The following is a 19,966-nucleotide window of genomic DNA, read 5'->3' on the forward strand; positions in this document are numbered from 1 at the left end:
GGGTGTTTCTCTATATCTGTGTGTTTGGGGATTATACGGCCGGTGAAGTCTCTCCCGGGTGTTACTTTGTATCTGTGTGTTTGGGGATTATACGGCCGGTGAAGTCTCTCCCGGGTGTTTCTCTGTATCTGTGTGTTTGGGGATTATACGGCCGGTGAAGTCTCTCCCGGGTGTTACTCTGTATCTGTGTGTTTGGGGATTATACGGCCGGTGACGTCTCTCCCGGGTGTTACTTTGTATCTGTGTGTTTGGGGATTATACGGCCGGTGAAGTCTCTCCCGGGTGTTACTTTGTATCTGTGTGTTTGGGGATTATACGGCCGGTGAAGTCTCTCCCGGGTGTTACTTTGTATCTGTGTGTTTGGGGATTATACGGCCGGTGAAGTCTCTCCCGGGTGTTTCTCTGTATCTGTGTGTTTGGGGATTATACGGCCGGTGAAGTCTCTCCCGGGTGTTACTCTGTATCTGTGTGTTTGGGGATTATACGGCCGGTGAAGTCTCTCCCGGGTGTTACTTTGTATCTGTGTGTTTGGGGATTATACGGCCGGTGAAGTCTCTCCCGGGTGTTACTTTGTATCTGTGTGTTTGGGGATTATACGGCCGGTGAAGTCTCTCCCGGGTGTTTCTCTGTATCTGTGTGTTTGGGGATTATACGGCCGGTGAAGTCTCTCCCGGGTGTTACTTTGTATCTGTGTGTTTGGGGATTATACGGCCGGTGAAGTCTCTCCCGGGTGTTTCTCTGTATCTGTGTGTTTGGGGATTATACGGCCGGTGAAGTCTCTCCCGGGTGTTTCTCTGTATCTGTGTGTTTGGGGATTATACGGCCGGTGAAGTCTCTCCCGGGTGTTTCTCTGTATCTGTGTGTTTGGGGATTATACGGCCGGTGAAGTCTCTCCCGGGTGTTTCTCTGTATCTGTGTGTTTGGGGATTATACGGCCGGTGAAGTCTCTCCCGGGTGTTACTCTGTATCTGTGTGTTTGGGGATTATACGGCCGGTGAAGTCTCTCCCGGGTGTTTCTCTGTATCTGTGTGTTTGGGGATTATACGGCCGGTGAAGTCTCTCCCGGGTGTTTCTCTGTATCTGTGTGTTTGGGGATTATACGGCCGGTGAAGTCTCTCCCGGGTGTTTCTCTGTATCTGTGTGTTTGGGGATTATACGGCCGGTGAAGTCTCTCCCGGGTGTTACTTTGTATCGGTGTGTTTGGGGATTATACGGCCGGTGACGTCTCTCCCGGGTGTTTCTCTGTATCTGTGTGTTTGGGGATTATACGGCCGGTGAAGTCTCTCCCGGGTGTTACTTTGTATCTGTGTGTTTGGGGATTATACGGCCGGTGAAGTCTCTCCCGGGTGTTTCTCTGTATCTGTGTGTTTGGGGATTATACGGCCGGTGAAGTCTCTCTCCCGGGTGTTTCTCTGTATCTGTGTGTTTGGGGATTATACGGCCGGTGAAGTCTCTCCCGGGTGTTTCTCTGTATCTGTGTGTTTGGGGATTATACGGCCGGTGAAGTCTCTCCCGGGTGTTACTTTGTATCTGTGTGTTTGGGGATTATACGGCCGGTGAAGTCTCTCCCGGGTGTTACTCTGTATCTGTGTGTTTGGGGATTATACGGCCGGTGAAGTCTCTCCCGGGTGTTTCTCTGTATCTGTGTGTTTGGGGATTATACGGCCGGTGAAGTCTCTCCCGGGTGTTACTCTGTATCTGTGTGTTTGGGGATTATACGGCCGGTGAAGTCTCTCCCGGGTGTTTCTCTGTATCTGTGTGTTTGGGGATTATACGGCCGGTGAAGTCTCTCCCGGGTGTTTCTCTGTATCTGTGTGTTTGGGGATTATACGGCCGGTGAAGTCTCTCCCGGGTGTTTCTTTGTATCTGTGTGTTTGGGGATTATACGGCCGGTGAAGTCTCTCCCGGGTGTTACTGTGTATCTGTGTGTTTGGGGATTATACGGCCGGTGAAGTCTCTCTCCCGGGTGTTTCTCTGTATCTGTGTGTTTGGGGATTATACGGCCGGTGAAGTCTCTCCCGGGTGTTACTCTGTATCTGTGTGTTTGGGGATTATACGGCCGGGGAAGTCTCTCCCGGGTGTTTCTCTGTATCTGTGTGTTTGGGGATTATACGTCCGGTGAAGTCTCTCCCGGGTGTTTCTCTGTATCTGTGTGTTTGGGGATTATACGGCCGGTGAAGTCTCTCCCGGGTGTTTCTCTGTATCTGTGTGTTTGGGGATTATACGTCCGGTGAAGTCTCTCCCGGGTGTTACTTTGTATCTGTGTGTTTGGGGATTATACGGCCGGTGAAGTCTCTCCCGGGTGTTTCTCTGTATCTGTGTGTTTGGGGATTATACGGCCGGTGAAGTCTCTCCCGGGTGTTTCTCTGTATCTGTGTGTTTGGGGATTATACGGCCGGTGAAGTCTCTCCCGGGTGTTTCTCTGTATCTGTGTGTTTGGGGATTATACGGCCGGTGAAGTCTCTCCCGGGTGTTTCTTTGTATCTGTGTGTTTGGGGATTATACGGCCGGTGAAGTCTCTCCCGGGTGTTACTGTGTATCTGTGTGTTTGGGGATTATACGGCCGGTGAAGTCTCTCTCCCGGGTGTTTCTCTGTATCTGTGTGTTTGGGGATTATACGGCCGGTGAAGTCTCTCCCGGGTGTTACTCTGTATCTGTGTGTTTGGGGATTATACGGCCGGTGAAGTCTCTCCCGGGTGTTTCTCTGTATCTGTGTGTTTGGGGATTATACGTCCGGTGAAGTCTCTCCCGGGTGTTTCTCTGTATCTGTGTGTTTGGGGATTATACGGCCGGGGAAGTCTCTCCCGGGTGTTTCTCTGTATCTGTGTGTTTGGGGATTATACGTCCGGTGAAGTCTCTCCCGGGTGTTACTTTGTATCTGTGTGTTTGGGGATTATACGGCCGGTGAAGTCTCTCCCGGGTGTTTCTCTGTATCTGTGTGTTTGGGGATTATACGGCCGGTGAAGTCTCTCCCGGGTGTTTCTCTGTATCTGTGTGTTTGGGGATTATACGGCCGGTGAAGTCTCTCCCGGGTGTTTCTCTGTATCTGTGTGTTTGGGGATTATACGGCCGGGGAAGTCTCTCCCGGGTGTTTCTCTGTATCTGTGTGTTTGGGGATTATACCGCCGGTGAAGTCTCTCCCGGGTGTTTCTCTGTATCTGTGTGTTTGGGGATTATACGGCCGGTGAAGTCTCTCCCGGGTGTTTCTCTGTATCTGTGTGTTTGGGGATTATACGGCCGGTGAAGTCTCTCCCGGGTGTTTCTCTGTATCTGTGTGTTTGGGGATTATACGGCCGGGGAAGTCTCTCCCGGGTGTTACTTTGTATCTGTGTGTTTGGGGATTATACGGCCGGTGAAGTCTCTCCCGGGTGTTTCTCTGTATCTGTGTGTTTGGGGATTATACGGCCGGTGAAGTCTCTCCTGGGTGTTACTTTGTATCTGTGTGTTTGGGGATTATACGGCCGGTGAAGTCTCTCCCGGGTGTTACTCTGTATCTGTGTGTTTGGGGATTATACGGCCGGTGAAGTCTCTCCCGGGTGTTTCTCTGTATCTGTGTGTTTGGGGATTATACGGCCGGTGAAGTCTCTCCCGGGTGTTTCTCTGTATCTGTGTGTTTGGGGATTATACGGCCGGTGACGTCTCTCCCGGGTGTTTCTCTGTATCTGTGTGTTTGGGGATTATACGGCCGGTGAAGTCTCTCCCGGGTGTTACTTTGTATCTGTGTGTTTGGGGATTATACGGCCGGTGAAGTCTCTCCCGGGTGTTTCTCTGTATCTGTGTGTTTGGGGATTATACGGCCGGTGAAGTCTCTCCCGGGTGTTTCTCTGTATCTGTGTGTTTGGGGATTATACGGCCGGTGAAGTCTCTCCCGGGTGTTACTCTGTATCTGTGTGTTTGGGGATTATACGGCCGGTGAAGTCTCTCCCGGGTGTTTCTCTGTATCTGTGTGTTTGGGGATTATACGGCCGGTGAAGTCTCTCCCGGGTGTTACTTTGTATCTGTGTGTTTGGGGATTATACGGCCGGTGAAGTCTCTCCCGGGTGTTTCTCTGTATCTGTGTGTTTGGGGATTATACGGCCGGTGAAGTCTCTCCCGGGTGTTTCTCTGTATCTGTGTGTTTGGGGATTATACGGCCGGTGAAGTCTCTCCCGGGTGTTTCTCTGTATCTGTGTGTTTGGGGATTATACGGCCGGTGAAGTCTCTCCCGGGTGTTACTCTGTATCTGTGTGTTTGGGGATTATACGGCCGGTGAAGTCTCTCCCGGGTGTTTCTCTGTATCTGTGTGTTTGGGGATTATACGGCCGGTGAAGTCTCTCCCGGGTGTTACTTTGTATCTGTGTGTTTGGGGATTATACGGCCGGTGAAGTCTCTCCCGGGTGTTTCTCTGTATCTGTGTGTTTGGGGATTATACGGCCGGTGAAGTCTCTCCCGGGTGTTTCTCTGTATCTGTGTGTTTGGGGATTATACGGCCGGTGAAGTCTCTCTCCCGGGTGTTTCTCTGTATCTGTGTGTTTGGGGATTATACGGCCGGTGAAGTCTCTCCCGGGTGTTACTTTGTATCTGTGTGTTTGGGGATTATACGGCCGGTGAAGTCTCTCCCGGGTGTTACTGTGTATCTGTGTGTTTGGGGATTATACGGCCGGTGAAGTCTCTCCCGGGTGTTTCTCTGTATCTGTGTGTTTGGGGATTATACGGCCGGTGAAGTCTCTCCCGGGTGTTACTCTGTATCTGTGTGTTTGGGGATTATACGGCCGGTGAAGTCTCTCCCGGGTGTTTCTCTGTATCTGTGTGTTTGGGGATTATACGGCCGGTGAAGTCTCTCCCGGGTGTTTCTCTGTATCTGTGTGTTTGGGGATTATACGGCCGGTGAAGTCTCTCCCGGGTGTTTCTTTGTATCTGTGTGTTTGGGGATTATACGGCCGGTGAAGTCTCTCCCGGGTGTTTCTTTGTATCTGTGTGTTTGGGGATTATACGGCCGGTGAAGTCTCTCTCCCGGGTGTTACTTTGTATCTGTGTGTTTGGGGATTATACGGCCGGTGAAGTCTCTCTCCCGGGTGTTACTTTGTATCTGTGTGTTTGGGGATTATACGGCCGGTGAAGTCTCTCCCGGGTGTTTCTCTGTATCTGTGTGTTTGGGGATTATACGGCCGGTGAAGTCTCTCCCGGGTGTTACTCTGTATCTGTGTGTTTGGGGATTATACGGCCGGTGAAGTCTCTCCCGGGTGTTTCTCTGTATCTGTGTGTTTGGGGATTATACGGCCGGTGAAGTCTCTCCCGGGTGTTACTTTGTATCTGTGTGTTTGGGGATTATACGGCCGGTGAAGTCTCTCCCGGGTGTTACTCTGTATCTGTGTGTTTGGGGATTATACGGCCGGTGAAGTCTCTCCCGGGTGTTTCTCTGTATCTGTGTGTTTGGGGATTATACGGCCGGTGAAGTCTCTCCCGGGTGTTTCTCTGTATCTGTGTGTTTGGGGATTATACGGCCGGTGAAGTCTCTCCCGGGTGTTTCTCTGTATCTGTGTGTTTGGGGATTATACGGCCGGTGAAGTCTCTCCCGGGTGTTTCTCTGTATCTGTGTGTTTGGGGATTATACGGCCGGTGAAGTCTCTCCCGGGTGTTTCTCTGTATCTGTGTGTTTGGGGATTATACGGCCGGTGAAGTCTCTCCCGGGTGTTTCTCTGTATCTGTGTGTTTGGGGATTATACGGCCGGTGAAGTCTCTCCCGGGTGTTTCTCTGTATCTGTGTGTTTGGGGATTATACGGCCGGTGAAGTCTCTCCCGGGTGTTACTTTGTATCTGTGTGTTTGGGGATTATACGGCCGGTGAAGTCTCTCCCGGGTGTTTCTCTGTATCTGTGTGTTTGGAGATTATACGGCCGGTGAAGTCTCTCCCGGTTGTTACTTTGTATCTGTGTGTTTGGGGATTATACGGCCGGTGAAGTCTCTCCCGGGTGTTACTTTGTATCTGTGTGTTTGGGGATTATACGGCCGGTGAAGTCTCTCCCGGGTGTTACTCTGTATCTGTGTGTTTGGGGATTATACGGCCGGTGAAGTCTCTCCCGGGTGTTACTCTGTATCTGTGTGTTTGGGGATTATACGGCCGGTGAAGTCTCTCCCGGGTGTTACTTTGTATCTGTGTGTTTGGGGATTATACGGCCGGTGAAGTCTCTCCCGGGTGTTACTTTGTATCTGTGTGTTTGGGGATTATACGGCCGGTGAAGTCTCTCCCGGGTGTTTCTCTGTATCTGTGTGTTTGGGGATTATACGGCCGGTGACGTCTCTCCCGGGTGTTTCTCTGTATCTGTGAGTTTGGGGATTATACGGCCGGTGACGTCTCTCCCGGGTGTTACTCTGTATCTGTGTGTTTGGGGATTATACGGCCGGTGAAGTCTCTCCCGGGTGTTTCTCTGTATCTGTGTGTTTGGGGATTATACGGCCGGTGAAGTCTCTCCCGGGTGTTTCTCTGTATCTGTGTGTTTGGGGATTATACGGCCGGTGACGTCTCTCCCGGGTGTTTCTCTGTATCTGTGTGTTTGGGGATTATACGGCCGGTGACGTCTCTCCCGGGTGTTACTCTGTATCTGTGTGTTTGGGATTATACGGCCGGTGAAGTCTCTCCCGGGTGTTTCTCTGTATCTGTGTGTTTGGGGATTATACGGCCGGTGAAGTCTCTCCCGGGTGTTTCTCTGTATCTGTGTGTTTGGGGATTATACGGCCGGTGACGTCTCTCCCGGGTGTTTCTCTGTATCTGTGTGTTTGGGGATTATACGGCCGGTGAAGTCTCTCCCGGGTGTTACTTTGTATCTGTGTGTTTGGGGATTATACGGCCGGTGAAGTCTCTCCCGGGTGTTTCTCTGTATCTGTGTGTTTGGGGATTATACGGCCGGTGAAGTCTCTCCCGGGTGTTTCTCTGTATCTGTGTGTTTGGGGATTATACGGCCGGTGAAGTCTCTCCCGGGTGTTTCTCTGTATCTGTGTGTTTGGGGATTATACGGCCGGTGAAGTCTCTCCCGGGTGTTACTTTGTATCTGTGTGTTTGGGGATTATACGGCCGGTGAAGTCTCTCTCCCGGGTGTTACTCTGTATCTGTGTGTTTGGGGATTATACGGCCGGTGAAGTCTCTCCCGGGTGTTACTTTGTATCTGTGTGTTTGGGGATTATACGGCCGGTGACGTCTCTCCCGGGTGTTTCTCTGTATCTGTGTGTTTGGGGATTATACGGCCGGTGAAGTCTCTCCCGGGTGTTTCTCTGTATCTGTGTGTTTGGGGATTATACGGCCGGTGAAGTCTCTCCCGGGTGTTACTCTGTATCTGTGTGTTTGGGGATTATACGGCCGGTGAAGTCTCTCCCGGGTGTTACTTTGTATCTGTGTGTTTGGGGATTATACGGCCGGTGAAGTCTCTCCCGGGTGTTTCTCTGTATCTGTGTGTTTGGGGATTATACGGCCGGTGAAGTCTCTCCCGGGTGTTACTTTGTATCTGTGTGTTTGGGGATTATACGGCCGGTGAAGTCTCTCCCGGGTGTTTCTCTGTATCTGTGTGTTTGGGGATTATACGGCCGGTGAAGTCTCTCCCGGGTGTTACTTTGTATCTGTGTGTTTGGGGATTATACGGCCGGTGAAGTCTCTCCCGGGTGTTTCTCTGTATCTGTGTGTTTGGGGATTATACGGCCGGTGAAGTCTCTCCCGGGTGTTTCTCTGTATCTGTGTGTTTGGGGATTATACGGCCGGTGAAGTCTCTCCCGGGTGTTTCTCTGTATCTGTGTGTTTGGGGATTATACGGCCGGTGAAGTCTCTCCCGGGTGTTACTTTGTATCTGTGTGTTTGGGGATTATACGGCCGGTGACGTCTCTCCCGGGTGTTTCTCTGTATCTGTGTGTTTGGGGATTATACGGCCGGTGAAGTCTCTCCCGGGTGTTTCTCTGTATCTGTGTGTTTGGGGATTATACGGCCGGTGAAGTCTCTCCCGGGTGTTACTTTGTATCTGTGTGTTTGGGGATTATACGGCCGGTGAAGTCTCTCTCCCGGGTGTTTCTCTGTATCTGTGTGTTTGGGGATTATACGGCCGGTGAAGTCTCTCCCGGGTGTTACTCTGTATCTGTGTGTTTGGGGATTATACGGCCGGTGAAGTCTCTCCCGGGTGTTACTTTGTATCTGTGTGTTTGGGGATTATACGGCCGGTGACGTCTCTCCCGGGTGTTTCTCTGTATCTGTGTGTTTGGGGATTATACGGCCGGTGAAGTCTCTCCCGGGTGTTTCTCTGTATCTGTGTGTTTGGGGATTATACGGCCGGTGAAGTCTCTCCCGGGTGTTTCTCTGTATCTGTGTGTTTGGGGATTATACGGCCGGTGAAGTCTCTCCCGGGTGTTACTTTGTATCTGTGTGTTTGGGGATTATACGGCCGGTGACGTCTCTCCCGGGTGTTTCTCTGTATCTGTGTGTTTGGGGATTATACGGCCGGTGAAGTCTCTCCCGGGTGTTACTCTGTATCTGTGTGTTTGGGGATTATACGGCCGGTGAAGTCTCTCCCGGGTGTTACTCTGTATCTGTGTGTTTGGGGATTATACGGCCGGTGAAGTCTCTCCTGGGTGTTTCTTTGTATCTGTGTGTTTGGGGATTATACGGCCGGTGAAGTCTCTCCCGGGTGTTACTTTGTATCTGTGTGTTTGGGGATTATACGGCCGGTGAAGTCTCTCCCGGGTGTTACTTTGTATCTGTGTGTTTGGGGATTATACGGCCGGTGAAGTCTCTCCCGGGTGTTTCTCTGTATCTGTGTGTTTGGGGATTATACGGCCGGTGAAGTCTCTCCCGGGTGTTACTTTGTATCTGTGTGTTTGGGGATTATACGGCCGGTGAAGTCTCTCCCGGGTGTTTCTCTGTATCTGTGTGTTTGGGGATTATACGGCCGGTGAAGTCTCTCCCGGGTGTTACTTTGTATCTGTGTGTTTGGGGATTATACGGCCGGTGAAGTCTCTCCCGGGTGTTACTCTGTATCTGTGTGTTTGGGGATTATACGGCCGGTGACGTCTCTCCCGGGTGTTTCTCTGTATCTGTGTGTTTGGGGATTATACGGCCGGTGAAGTCTCTCCCGGGTGTTTCTCTGTATCTGTGTGTTTGGGGATTATACGGCCGGTGAAGTCTCTCCCGGGTGTTTCTCTGTATCTGTGTGTTTGGGGATTATACGGCCGGTGAAGTCTCTCCCGGGTGTTTCTCTGTATCTGTGTGTTTGGGGATTATACGGCCGGTGAAGTCTCTCCCGGGTGTTACTCTGTATCTGTGTGTTTGGGGATTATACGGCCGGTGAAGTCTCTCCCGGGTGTTTCTCTGCATCTGTGTGTTTGGGGATTATACGGCCGGTGAAGTCTCTCCCGGGTGTTACTTTGTATCTGTGTGTTTGGGGATTATACGGCCGGTGAAGTCTCTCCCGGGTGTTTCTTTGTATCTGTGTGTTTGGGGATTATACGGCCGGTGAAGTCTCTCCCGGGTGTTACTCTGTATCTGTGTGTTTGGGGATTATACGGCCGGTGAAGTCTCTCCCGGGTGTTACTCTGTATCTGTGTGTTTGGGGATTATACGGCCGGTGAAGTCTCTCCCGGGTGTTTCTCTGTATCTGTGTGTTTGGGGATTATACGGCCGGTGAAGTCTCTCCCGGGTGTTACTTTGTATCTGTGTGTTTGGGGATTATACGGCCGGTGAAGTCTCTCCCGGGTGTTACTTTGTATCTGTGTGTTTGGGGATTATACGGCCGGTGAAGTCTCTCCCGGGTGTTTCTCTGTATCTGTGTGTTTGGGGATTATACGGCCGGTGAAGTCTCTCCCGGGTGTTACTTTGTATCTGTGTGTTTGGGGATTATACGGCCGGTGAAGTCTCTCCCGGGTGTTACTCTGTATCTGTGTGTTTGGGGATTATACGGCCGGTGAAGTCTCTCCCGGGTGTTACTCTGTATCTGTGTGTTTGGGGATTATACGGCCGGTGAAGTCTCTCCCGGGTGTTACTTTGTATCTGTGTGTTTGGGGATTATACGGCCGGTGACGTCTCTCCCGGGTGTTACTTTGTATCTGTGTGTTTGGGGATTATACGGCCGGTGAAGTCTCTCCCGGGTGTTTCTCTGTATCTGTGTGTTTGGGGATTATACGGCCGGTGAAGTCTCTCCCGGGTGTTACTCTGTATCTGTGTGTTTGGGGATTATACGGCCGGTGAAGTCTCTCCCGGGTGTTACTTTGTATCTGTGTGTTTGGGGATTATACGGCCGGTGAAGTCTCTCCCGGGTGTTTCTCTGTATCTGTGTGTTTGGGGATTATACGGCCGGTGAAGTCTCTCCCGGGTGTTACTTTGTATCTGTGTGTTTGGGGATTATACGGCCGGTGAAGTCTCTCCCGGGTGTTACTCTGTATCTGTGTGTTTGGGGATTATACGGCCGGTGAAGTCTCTCCCGGGTGTTACTCTGTATCTGTGTGTTTGGGGATTATACGGCCGGTGAAGTCTCTCCCGGGTGTTACTCTGTATCTGTGTGTTTGGGGATTATACGGCCGGTGAAGTCTCTCCCGGGTGTTTCTCTGTATCTGTGTGTTTGGGGATTATACGGCCGGTGAAGTCTCTCCCGGGTGTTACTCTGTATCTGTGTGTTTGGGGATTATACGGCCGGTGAAGTCTCTCCCGGGTGTTACTCTGTATCTGTGTGTTTGGGGATTATACGGCCGGTGAAGTCTCTCCCGGGTGTTTCTCTGTATCTGTGTGTTTGGGGATTATACGGCCGGTGAAGTCTCTCCCGGGTGTTACTTTGTATCTGTGTGTTTGGGGATTATACGGCCGGTGAAGTCTCTCCCGGGTGTTACTCTGTATCTGTGTGTTTGGGGATTATACGGCCGGTGAAGTCTCTCCCGGGTGTTACTCTGTATCTGTGTGTTTGGGGATTATACGGCCGGTGAAGTCTCTCCCGGGTGTTACTTTGTATCTGTGTGTTTGGGGATTATACGGCCGGTGACGTCTCTCCCGGGTGTTACTTTGTATCTGTGTGTTTGGGGATTATACGGCCGGTGAAGTCTCTCCCGGGTGTTTCTCTGTATCTGTGTGTTTGGGGATTATACGGCCGGTGAAGTCTCTCCCGGGTGTTACTCTGTATCTGTGTGTTTGGGGATTATACGGCCGGTGAAGTCTCTCCCGGGTGTTACTTTGTATCTGTGTGTTTGGGGATTATACGGCCGGTGAAGTCTCTCCCGGGTGTTTCTCTGTATCTGTGTGTTTGGGGATTATACGGCCGGTGAAGTCTCTCCCGGGTGTTACTTTGTATCTGTGTGTTTGGGGATTATACGGCCGGTGAAGTCTCTCCCGGGTGTTACTCTGTATCTGTGTGTTTGGGGATTATACGGCCGGTGAAGTCTCTCCCGGGTGTTACTCTGTATCTGTGTGTTTGGGGATTATACGGCCGGTGAAGTCTCTCCCGGGTGTTACTCTGTATCTGTGTGTTTGGGGATTATACGGCCGGTGAAGTCTCTCCCGGGTGTTTCTCTGTATCTGTGTGTTTGGGGATTATACGGCCGGTGAAGTCTCTCCCGGGTGTTACTCTGTATCTGTGTGTTTGGGGATTATACGGCCGGTGAAGTCTCTCCCGGGTGTTACTCTGTATCTGTGTGTTTGGGGATTATACGGCCGGTGAAGTCTCTCCCGGGTGTTTCTCTGTATCTGTGTGTTTGGGGATTATACGGCCGGTGAAGTCTCTCCCGGGTGTTTCTCTGTATCTGTGTGTTTGGGGATTATACGGCCGGTGAAGTCTCTCCCGGGTGTTACTTTGTATCTTTGTGTTTTGGGATTATACGGCCGGTGAAGTCTCTCCCGGGTGTTTCTCTGTATCTGTGTGTTTGGGGATTATACGGCCGGTGAAGTCTCTCCCGGGTGTTACTTTGTATCTGTGTGTTTGGGGATTATACGGCCGGTGAAGTCTCTCCCGGGTGTTACTTTGTATCTGTGTGTTTGGGGATTATACGGCCGGTGAAGTCTCTCCCGGGTGTCACTTTGTATCTGTGTGTTTGGGGATTATACGGCCGGTGAAGTCTCTCCCGGGTGTTTCTCTGTATCTGTGTGTTTGGGGATTATACGGCCGGTGAAGTCTCTCCCGGGTGTTACTTTGTATCTGTGTGTTTGGGGATTATACGGCCGGTGAAGTCTCTCCCGGGTGTTACTTTGTATCTGTGTGTTTGGGGATTATACGGCCGGTGAAGTCTCTCCCGGGTGTTTCTCTGTATCTGTGTGTTTGGGGATTATACGGCCGGTGAAGTCTCTCCCGGGTGTTACTTTGTATCTGTGTGTTTGGGGATTATACGGCCGGTGAAGTCTCTCCCGGGTGTTTCTCTGTATCTGTGTGTTTGGGGATTATACGGCCGGTGAAGTCTCTCCCGGGTGTTTCTCTGTATCTGTGTGTTTGGGGATTATACGGCCGGTGAAGTCTCTCCCGGGTGTTACTCTGTATCTGTGTGTTTGGGGATTATACGGCCGGTGAAGTCTCTCCCGGGTGTTTCTCTGTATCTGTGTGTTTGGGGATTATACGGCCGGTGAAGTCTCTCCCGGGTGTTACTTTGTATCTTTGTGTTTTGGGATTATACGGCCGGTGAAGTCTCTCCCGGGTGTTTCTCTGTATCTGTGTGTTTGGGGATTATACGGCCGGTGAAGTCTCTCCCGGGTGTTACTTTGTATCTGTGTGTTTGGGGATTATACGGCCGGTGAAGTCTCTCCCGGGTGTTTCTTTGTATCTGTGTGTTTGGGGATTATACGGCCGGTGAAGTCTCTCCCGGGTGTCACTTTGTATCTGTGTGTTTGGGGATTATACGGCCGGTGAAGTCTCTCCCGGGTGTTTCTCTGTATCTGTGTGTTTGGGGATTATACGGCCGGTGAAGTCTCTCCCGGGTGTTACTTTGTATCTGTGTGTTTGGGGATTATACGGCCGGTGAAGTCTCTCCCGGGTGTTACTTTGTATCTGTGTGTTTGGGGATTATACGGCCGGTGAAGTCTCTCCCGGGTGTTTCTCTGTATCTGTGTGTTTGGGGATTATACGGCCGGTGAAGTCTCTCCCGGGTGTTACTCTGTATCTGTGTGTTTGGGGATTATACGGCCGGTGAAGTCTCTCCCGGGTGTTACTTTGTATCTGTGTGTTTGGGGATTATACAGCCGGTGAAGTCTCTCCCGGGTGTTTCTCTGTATCTGTGTGTTTGGGGATTATACGGCCGGTGAAGTCTCTCCTGGGTGTTTCTCTGTATCTGTGTGTTTGGGGATTATACGGCCGGTGAAGTCTCTCCCGGGTGTTTCTCTGTATCTGTGTGTTTGGGGATTATACGGCCGGTGAAGTCTCTCCCGGGTGTTTCTCTGTATCTGTGTGTTTGGGGATTATACGGCCGGTGAAGTCTCTCCCGGGTGTTACTTTGTATCTGTGTGTTTGGGGATTATACGGCAGGTGAAGTCTCTCCCGGGTGTTACTTTGTATCTGTGTGTTTGGGGATTATACGGCCGGTGACGTCTCTCCCGGGTGTTACTTTGTATCTGTGTGTTTGGGGATTATACGGCCGGTGAAGTCTCTCCCGGGTGTTTCTCTGTATCTGTGTGTTTGGGGATTATACGGCCGGTGAAGTCTCTCCCGGGTGTTTCTCTGTATCTGTGTGTTTGGGGATTATACGGCCGGTGAAGTCTCTCCCGGGTGTTACTTTGTATCTGTGTGTTTGGGGATTATACGGCCGGTGAAGTCTCTCCCGGGTGTTACTCTGTATCTGTGTGTTTGGGGATTATACGGCCGGTGACGTCTCTCCCGGGTGTTACTTTGTATCTGTGTGTTTGGGGATTATACGGCCGGTGAAGTCTCTCCCGGGTGTTTCTCTGTATCTGTGTGTTTGGGGATTATACGGCCGGTGAAGTCTCTCCCGGGTGTTTCTCTGTATCTGTGTGTTTGGGGATTATACGGCCGGTGACGTGTCTCCCGGGTGTTTCTCTGTATCTGTGTGTTTGGGGATTATACGGCCGGTGAAGTCTCTCCCGGGTGTTACTTTGTATCTGTGTGTTTGGGGATTATACGGCCGGTGAAGTCTCTCCCGGGTGTTACTTTGTATCTGTGTGTTTGGGGATTATACGGCCGGTGAAGTCTCTCCCGGGTGTTTCTCTGTATCTGTGTGTTTGGGGGATTATACGGCGGTGAAGTCTCTCCCGGGTGTTACTTTGTATCTGTGTGTTTGGGGATTATACGGCCGGTGAAGTCTCTCCCGGGTGTTTCTCTGTATCTGTGTGTTTGGGGATTATACGGCCGGTGAAGTCTCTCCCGGGTGTTTCTCTGTATCTGTGTGTTTGGGGATTATACGGCCGGTGACGTCTCTCCCGGGTGTTTCTCTGTATCTGTGTGTTTGGGGATTATACGGCCGGTGAAGTCTCTCCCGGGTGTTTCTCTGTATCTGTGTGTTTGGGGATTATAAGGCCGGTGAAGTCTCTCCCGGGTGTTACTTTGTATCTGTGTGTTTGGGGATTATACGGCCGGTGAAGTCTCTCCCGGGTGTTACTTTGTATCTGTGTGTTTGGGGATTATACGGCCGGTGAAGTCTCTCCCGGGTGTTTCTCTGTATCTGTGTGTTTGGGGATTATACGGCCGGTGAAGTCTCTCCGTGTGTTACTTTGTATCTGTGTGTTTGGGATTATACGGCCGGTGAAGTCTCTCCCGGGTGTTACTTTGTATCTGTGTGTTTGGGGATTATACGGCCGGTGAAGTCTCTCCCGTGTGTTACTTTGTATCTGTGTGTTTGGGATTATACGGCCGGTGAAGTCTCTCCCGGGTGTTACTTTGTATCTGTGTGTTTGGGGATTATACGGCCGGTGAAGTCTCTCCCGGGTGTTTCTTTGTATCTGTGTGTTTGGGGATTATACGGCCGGTGAAGTCTCTCCCGGGTGTTACTTTGTATCTGTGTGTTTGGGGATTATACGGCCGGTGAAGTCTCTCCCGGGTGTTACTTTGTATCTGTGTGTTTGGGGATTATACGGCCGGTGAAGTCTCTCCCGGGTGTTTCTCTGTATCTGTGTGTTTGGGGATTATACGGCCGGTGAAGTCTCTCCCGGGTGTTATTTTGTATCTGTGTGTTTGGGGATTATACGGCCGGTGAAGTCTCTCCCGGGTGTTACTTTGTATCTGTGTGTTTGGGGATTATACGGCCGGTGAAGTCTCTCCCGGGTGTTACTCTGTATCTGTGTGTTTGGGGATTATACGGCCGGTGAAGTCTCTCCCGGGTGTTTCTCTGTATCTGTGTGTTTGGGGATTATACGGCCGGTGAAGTCTCTCCCGGGTGTTACTCTGTATCTGTGTGTTTGGGGATTATACGGCCGGTGAAGTCTCTCCCGGGTGTTTCTCTGTATCTGTGTGTTTGGGGATTATACGGCCGGTGAAGTCTCTCCCGGGTGTTTCTCTGTATCTGTGTGTTTGGGGATTATACGGCCGGTGAAGTCTCTCCCGGGTGTTACTTTGTATCTGTGTGTTTGGGGATTATACGGCCGGTGAAGTCTCTCCCGGGTGTTACTTTGTATCTGTGTGTTTGGGGATTATACGGCCGGTGAAGTCTCTCCCGGGTGTTTCTCTGTATCTGTGTGTTTGGGGATTATACGGCCGGTGAAGTCTCTCCCGGGTGTTACTTTGTATCGGTGTGTTTGGGATTATACGGCCGGTGAAGTCTCTCCCGGGTGTTTCTCTGTATCTGTGTGTTTGGGGATTATACGGCCGGTGAAGTCTCTCCCGGGTGTGTCTCTGTATCTGTGTGTTTGGGGATTATACGGCCGGTGAAGTCTCTCCCGGGTGTTACTTTGTATCTGTGTGTTTGGGGATTATACGGCCGGTGAAGTCTCTCCCGGGTGTTTCTCTGTATCTGTGTGTTTGGGGATTATACGGCCGGTGAAGTCTCTCCCGGGTGTTACTCTGTATCTGTGTGTTTGGGGATTATACGGCCGGTGAAGTCTCTCCCGGGTGTTTCTCTGTATCTGTGTGTTTGGGGATTATACGGCCGGTGAAGTCTCTCCCGGGTGTTACTTTGTATCTGTGTGTTTGGGGATTATACGGCCGGTGAAGTCTCTCCCGGGTGTTTCTCTGTATCTGTGTGTTTGGGGATTATACGGCCGGTGAAGTCTCTCCCGGGTGTGTCTCTGTATCTGTGTGTTTGGGATTATACGGCCGGTGAAGTCTCTCCCGGGTGTTTCTCTGTATCTGTGTGTTTGGGGATTATACGGCCGGTGAAGTCTCTCCCGGGTGTTTCTCTGTATCTGTGTGTTTGGGGATTATACGGCCGGTGAAGTCTCTCCCGGGTGTTACTCTGTATCTGTGTGTTTGGGGATTATACGGCCGGTGAAGTCTCTCCGGGTGTGTCTCTGTATCTGTGTGTTTGGGGATTATACGGCCGGTGAAGTCTCTCCCGGGTGTTACTTTGTATCTGTGTGTTTGGGGATTATACGGCCGGTGAAGTCTCTCCCGGGTGTTACTTTGTATCTGTGTGTTTGGGGATTATACGGCCGGTGAAGTCTCTCTCCCGGGTGTTTCTCTGTATCTGTGTGTTTGGGGATTATACGGCCGGTGAAGTCTCTCCCGGGTGTTACTTTGTATCTGTGTGTTTGGGGATTATACGGCCGGTGACGTCTCTCCCGGGTGTTTCTCTGTATCTGTGTGTTTGGGGATTATACGGCCGGTGACGTCTCTCCCGGGTGTTTCTCTGTATCTGTGTGTTTGGGGATTATACGGCCGGTGACGTCTCTCCCGGGTGTTACTTTGTATCTGTGTGTTTGGGGATTATACGGCCGGTGAAGTCTCTCCCGGGTGTTACTCTGTATCTGTGTGTTTGGGGATTATACGGCCGGTGAAGTCTCTCCCGGGTGTTACTCTGTATCTGTGTGTTTGGGTATTATACGGCCGGTGAAGTCTCTCCCGGGTGTTACTTTGTATCTGTGTGTTTGGGGATTATACGGCCGGTGAAGTCTCTCTCCCGGGTGTTACTCTGTATCTGTGTGTTTGGGGATTATACGGCCGGTGAAGTCTCTCCCGGGTGTTACTTTGTATCTGTGTGTTTGGGGATTATACGGCCGGTGAAGTCTCTCCCGGGTGTTACTTTGTATCTGTGTGTTTGGGGATTATACGGCCGGTGAAGTCTCTCCCGGGTGTTTCTCTGTATCTGTGTGTTTGGGGATTATACGGCCGGTGAAGTCTCTCCCGGGTGTTTCTCTGTATCTGTGTGTTTGGGGATTATACGGCCGGTGAAGTCTCTCCCGGGTGTTTCTCTGTATCTGTGTGTTTGGGGATTATACGGCCGGTGAAGTCTCTCCCGGGTGTTTCTCTGTATCTGTGTGTTTGGGGATTATACGGCCGGTGACGTCTCTCCCGGGTGTTTCTCTGTATCTGTGTGTTTGGGGATTATACGGCCGGTGACGTGTCTCCCGGGTGTTTCTCTGTATCTGTGTGTTTGGGGATTATACGGCCGGTGAAGTCTCTCCCGGGTGTTACTCTGTATCTGTGTGTTTGGGGATTATACGGCCGGTGAAGTCTCTCCCGGGTGTTTCTCTGTATCTGTGTTTGGGGATTATACGGCCGGTGAAGTCTCTCCCGGGTGTTTCTCTGTATCTGTGTGTTTGGGGATTATACGGCCGGTGAAGTCTCTCCCGGGTGTTTCTCTGTATCTGTGTGTTTGGGGATTATACGGCCGGTGAAGTCTCTCCCGGGTGTTACTCTGTATCTGTGTGTTTGGGGATTATACGGCCGGTGAAGTCTCTCCCGGGTGTTACTTTGTATCTGTGTGTTTGGGGATTATACGGCCGGTGAAGTCTCTCCCGGGTGTTACTCTGTATCTGTGTGTTTGGGGATTATACGGCCGGTGAAGTCTCTCCCGGGTGTTTCTCTGTATCTGTGTGTTTGGGGATTATACGGCCGGTGAAGTCTCTCCCGGGTGTTTCTCTGTATCTGTGTGTTTGGGGATTATACGGCCGGTGAAGTCTCTCCCGGGTGTTTCTCTGTATCTGTGTGTTTGGGGATTATACGGCCGGTGACGTCTCTCCCGGGTGTTTCTCTGTATCTGTGTGTTTGGGGATTATACGGCCGGTGAAGTCTCTCCCGGGTGTTTCTCTGTATCTGTGTGTTTGGGGATTATACGGCCGGTGAAGTCTCTCCCGGGTGTTTCTCTGTATCTGTGTGTTTGGGGATTATACGGCCGGTGAAGTCTCTCCCGGGTGTTACTCTGTATCTGTGTGTTTGGGGATTATACGGCCGGTGAAGTCTCTCCCGGGTGTTTCTCTGTATCTGTGTGTTTGGGGATTATACGGCCGGTGAAGTCTCTCCCGGGTGTTACTCTGTATCTGTGTGTTTGGGGATTATACGGCCGGTGAAGTCTCTCCCGGGTGTTACTTTGTATCTGTGTGTTTGGGGATTATACGGCCGGTGAAGTCTCTCCCGGGTGTTTCTCTGTATCTGTGTGTTTGGGATTATACGGCCGGTGAAGTCTCTCCCGGGTGTTTCTCTGTATCTGTGTGTTTGGGGATTATACGGCCGGTGAAGTCTCTCCCGGGTGTTTCTCTGTATCTGTGTGTTTGGGGATTATACGGCCGGTGAAGTCTCTCCCGGGTGTTTCTCTGTATCTGTGTGTTTGGGGATTATACAGCCGGTGAAGTCTGCTCCCTTCATCTCTCGCTTCTGAGGTTACCATGGTAACCGTTGGACACCACCGGGCTCTGGGGGAAGTCTCCATTTTAACCTCCCGGACACTTAATATTTAAATCGCATATATCTGCTGAACCAAGCATGAGATTTAAAGAATAGAAACCGCTTTGGAAAGTGGAATAAATAAGAAGTCGGTCAGCACAGACTGCTCCTTTTACGTAGAAATTCGCGGCGCGCTGAGGTGCGTGTGCTTAACGTGTGCGTAATATTCCCCTTCCCTCTCAGAATCACAGGGTGGCCAAACAGCTGACCGTGGGCTTGCACCAGCAGGGAGACCGGCGCCGCAGCGGCATGTCACGGTGCTGCGCCCTCGCTCGCTACGACGCACAACGGATTCAGCAGCGACGCCTTCGTACTACTGAAAAGCTTCAACACCGCAGGGGGTGCACCAGGCAGCCTGGTGAGGAAGGGGGGTGCGGGGGAGGGAGGGGGTGCACCAGGCAGCCTGGGGAGGAAGGGGGTTGCGGGGGAGGGAGGGGGTGCACCAGGCAGCCTGGGGAGGAAGGGAGGTGCGGGGGAGGGAGGGGGTGCACCAGGCAGCCTGGGGAGGAAGGGGGGTGCGGGGGAGGGAGGGGTGCACCAGGCAGCCTGGGGAGGAAGGGGGGTGCGGGGGAGGGAGGGGACGGCACCAGGCAGCCTGGTGAGGAAGGGGGGTGCGGGGGAGTGAAGGGGTGCACCAGGCAGCTTGGTGAGGAAGGGGGGGGGTGCGGGGGAGGGAGGGGGCTGCACCAGGCAGCTTGGTGAGGAAGTTGGGGGGTGCGGGGGAGGGAGGGGGCTGCACCAGGCAGCCTGGTGAGGAAGGGGGGTGCGGGGGAGGGAGGGGGTGCACCAGGCAGCCTGGTGAGGAAGGGGGGTGCGGGGGAGGGAGGGGGTGCACCAGGCAGCTTGGTGAGGAAGGGGGTGCGGGGGAGGGAGGGGGCTGCAGCAGGCAGCCTGTTGAGGAAGGGGGGGTGCGGGGGAGGGAGGGGGCTGCACCAGGCAGCCTGGTGAGGAAGGGGGGTGCGGGGGAGGGAGGGGGCTGCACCAGGCAGCCTGGTGAGGAAGGGGGGTGCGGGGGAGGGTGGGGGCTGCAGCAGGCAGCCTGGTGAGGAAGGTGGGTGCGGGGGAGGGAGGGGGTGCACCAGGCAGCCTGGTGAGGAAAGGGGGTGCGTGGGAGGGAGGGGGTGCATCAGACAGCTTGGTGAGGAAGGGGGGTGCGGGGGAGGGAGGGGGGTGCGGTTTGTTATCTCTGGTACCCAGCCACATAACCTGACTTCCCCTCCTCTC

General features: G+C 52.3%; 1 protein-coding gene across 1 annotated transcript in view; it reads left to right on the forward strand.

Annotated features, from left to right (window-relative positions):
* The window catches only part of POLH (DNA polymerase eta), a 102,182-nt gene that overhangs the window by 76,404 nt on the left and 5,812 nt on the right, over positions 1-19,966 (forward strand). Inside the window, 3 exon segments of the mRNA XM_075584981.1 lie at positions 18,926-19,036; positions 19,038-19,083; positions 19,760-19,784. Coding sequence (XP_075441096.1) covers positions 18,926-19,036; positions 19,038-19,083; positions 19,760-19,784 — 182 coding nt within the window.

This window comes from Ascaphus truei, unplaced genomic scaffold (assembly GCF_040206685.1).
Source record: "Ascaphus truei isolate aAscTru1 unplaced genomic scaffold, aAscTru1.hap1 HAP1_SCAFFOLD_832, whole genome shotgun sequence".
NCBI lineage: Eukaryota > Metazoa > Chordata > Amphibia > Anura > Ascaphidae > Ascaphus > Ascaphus truei.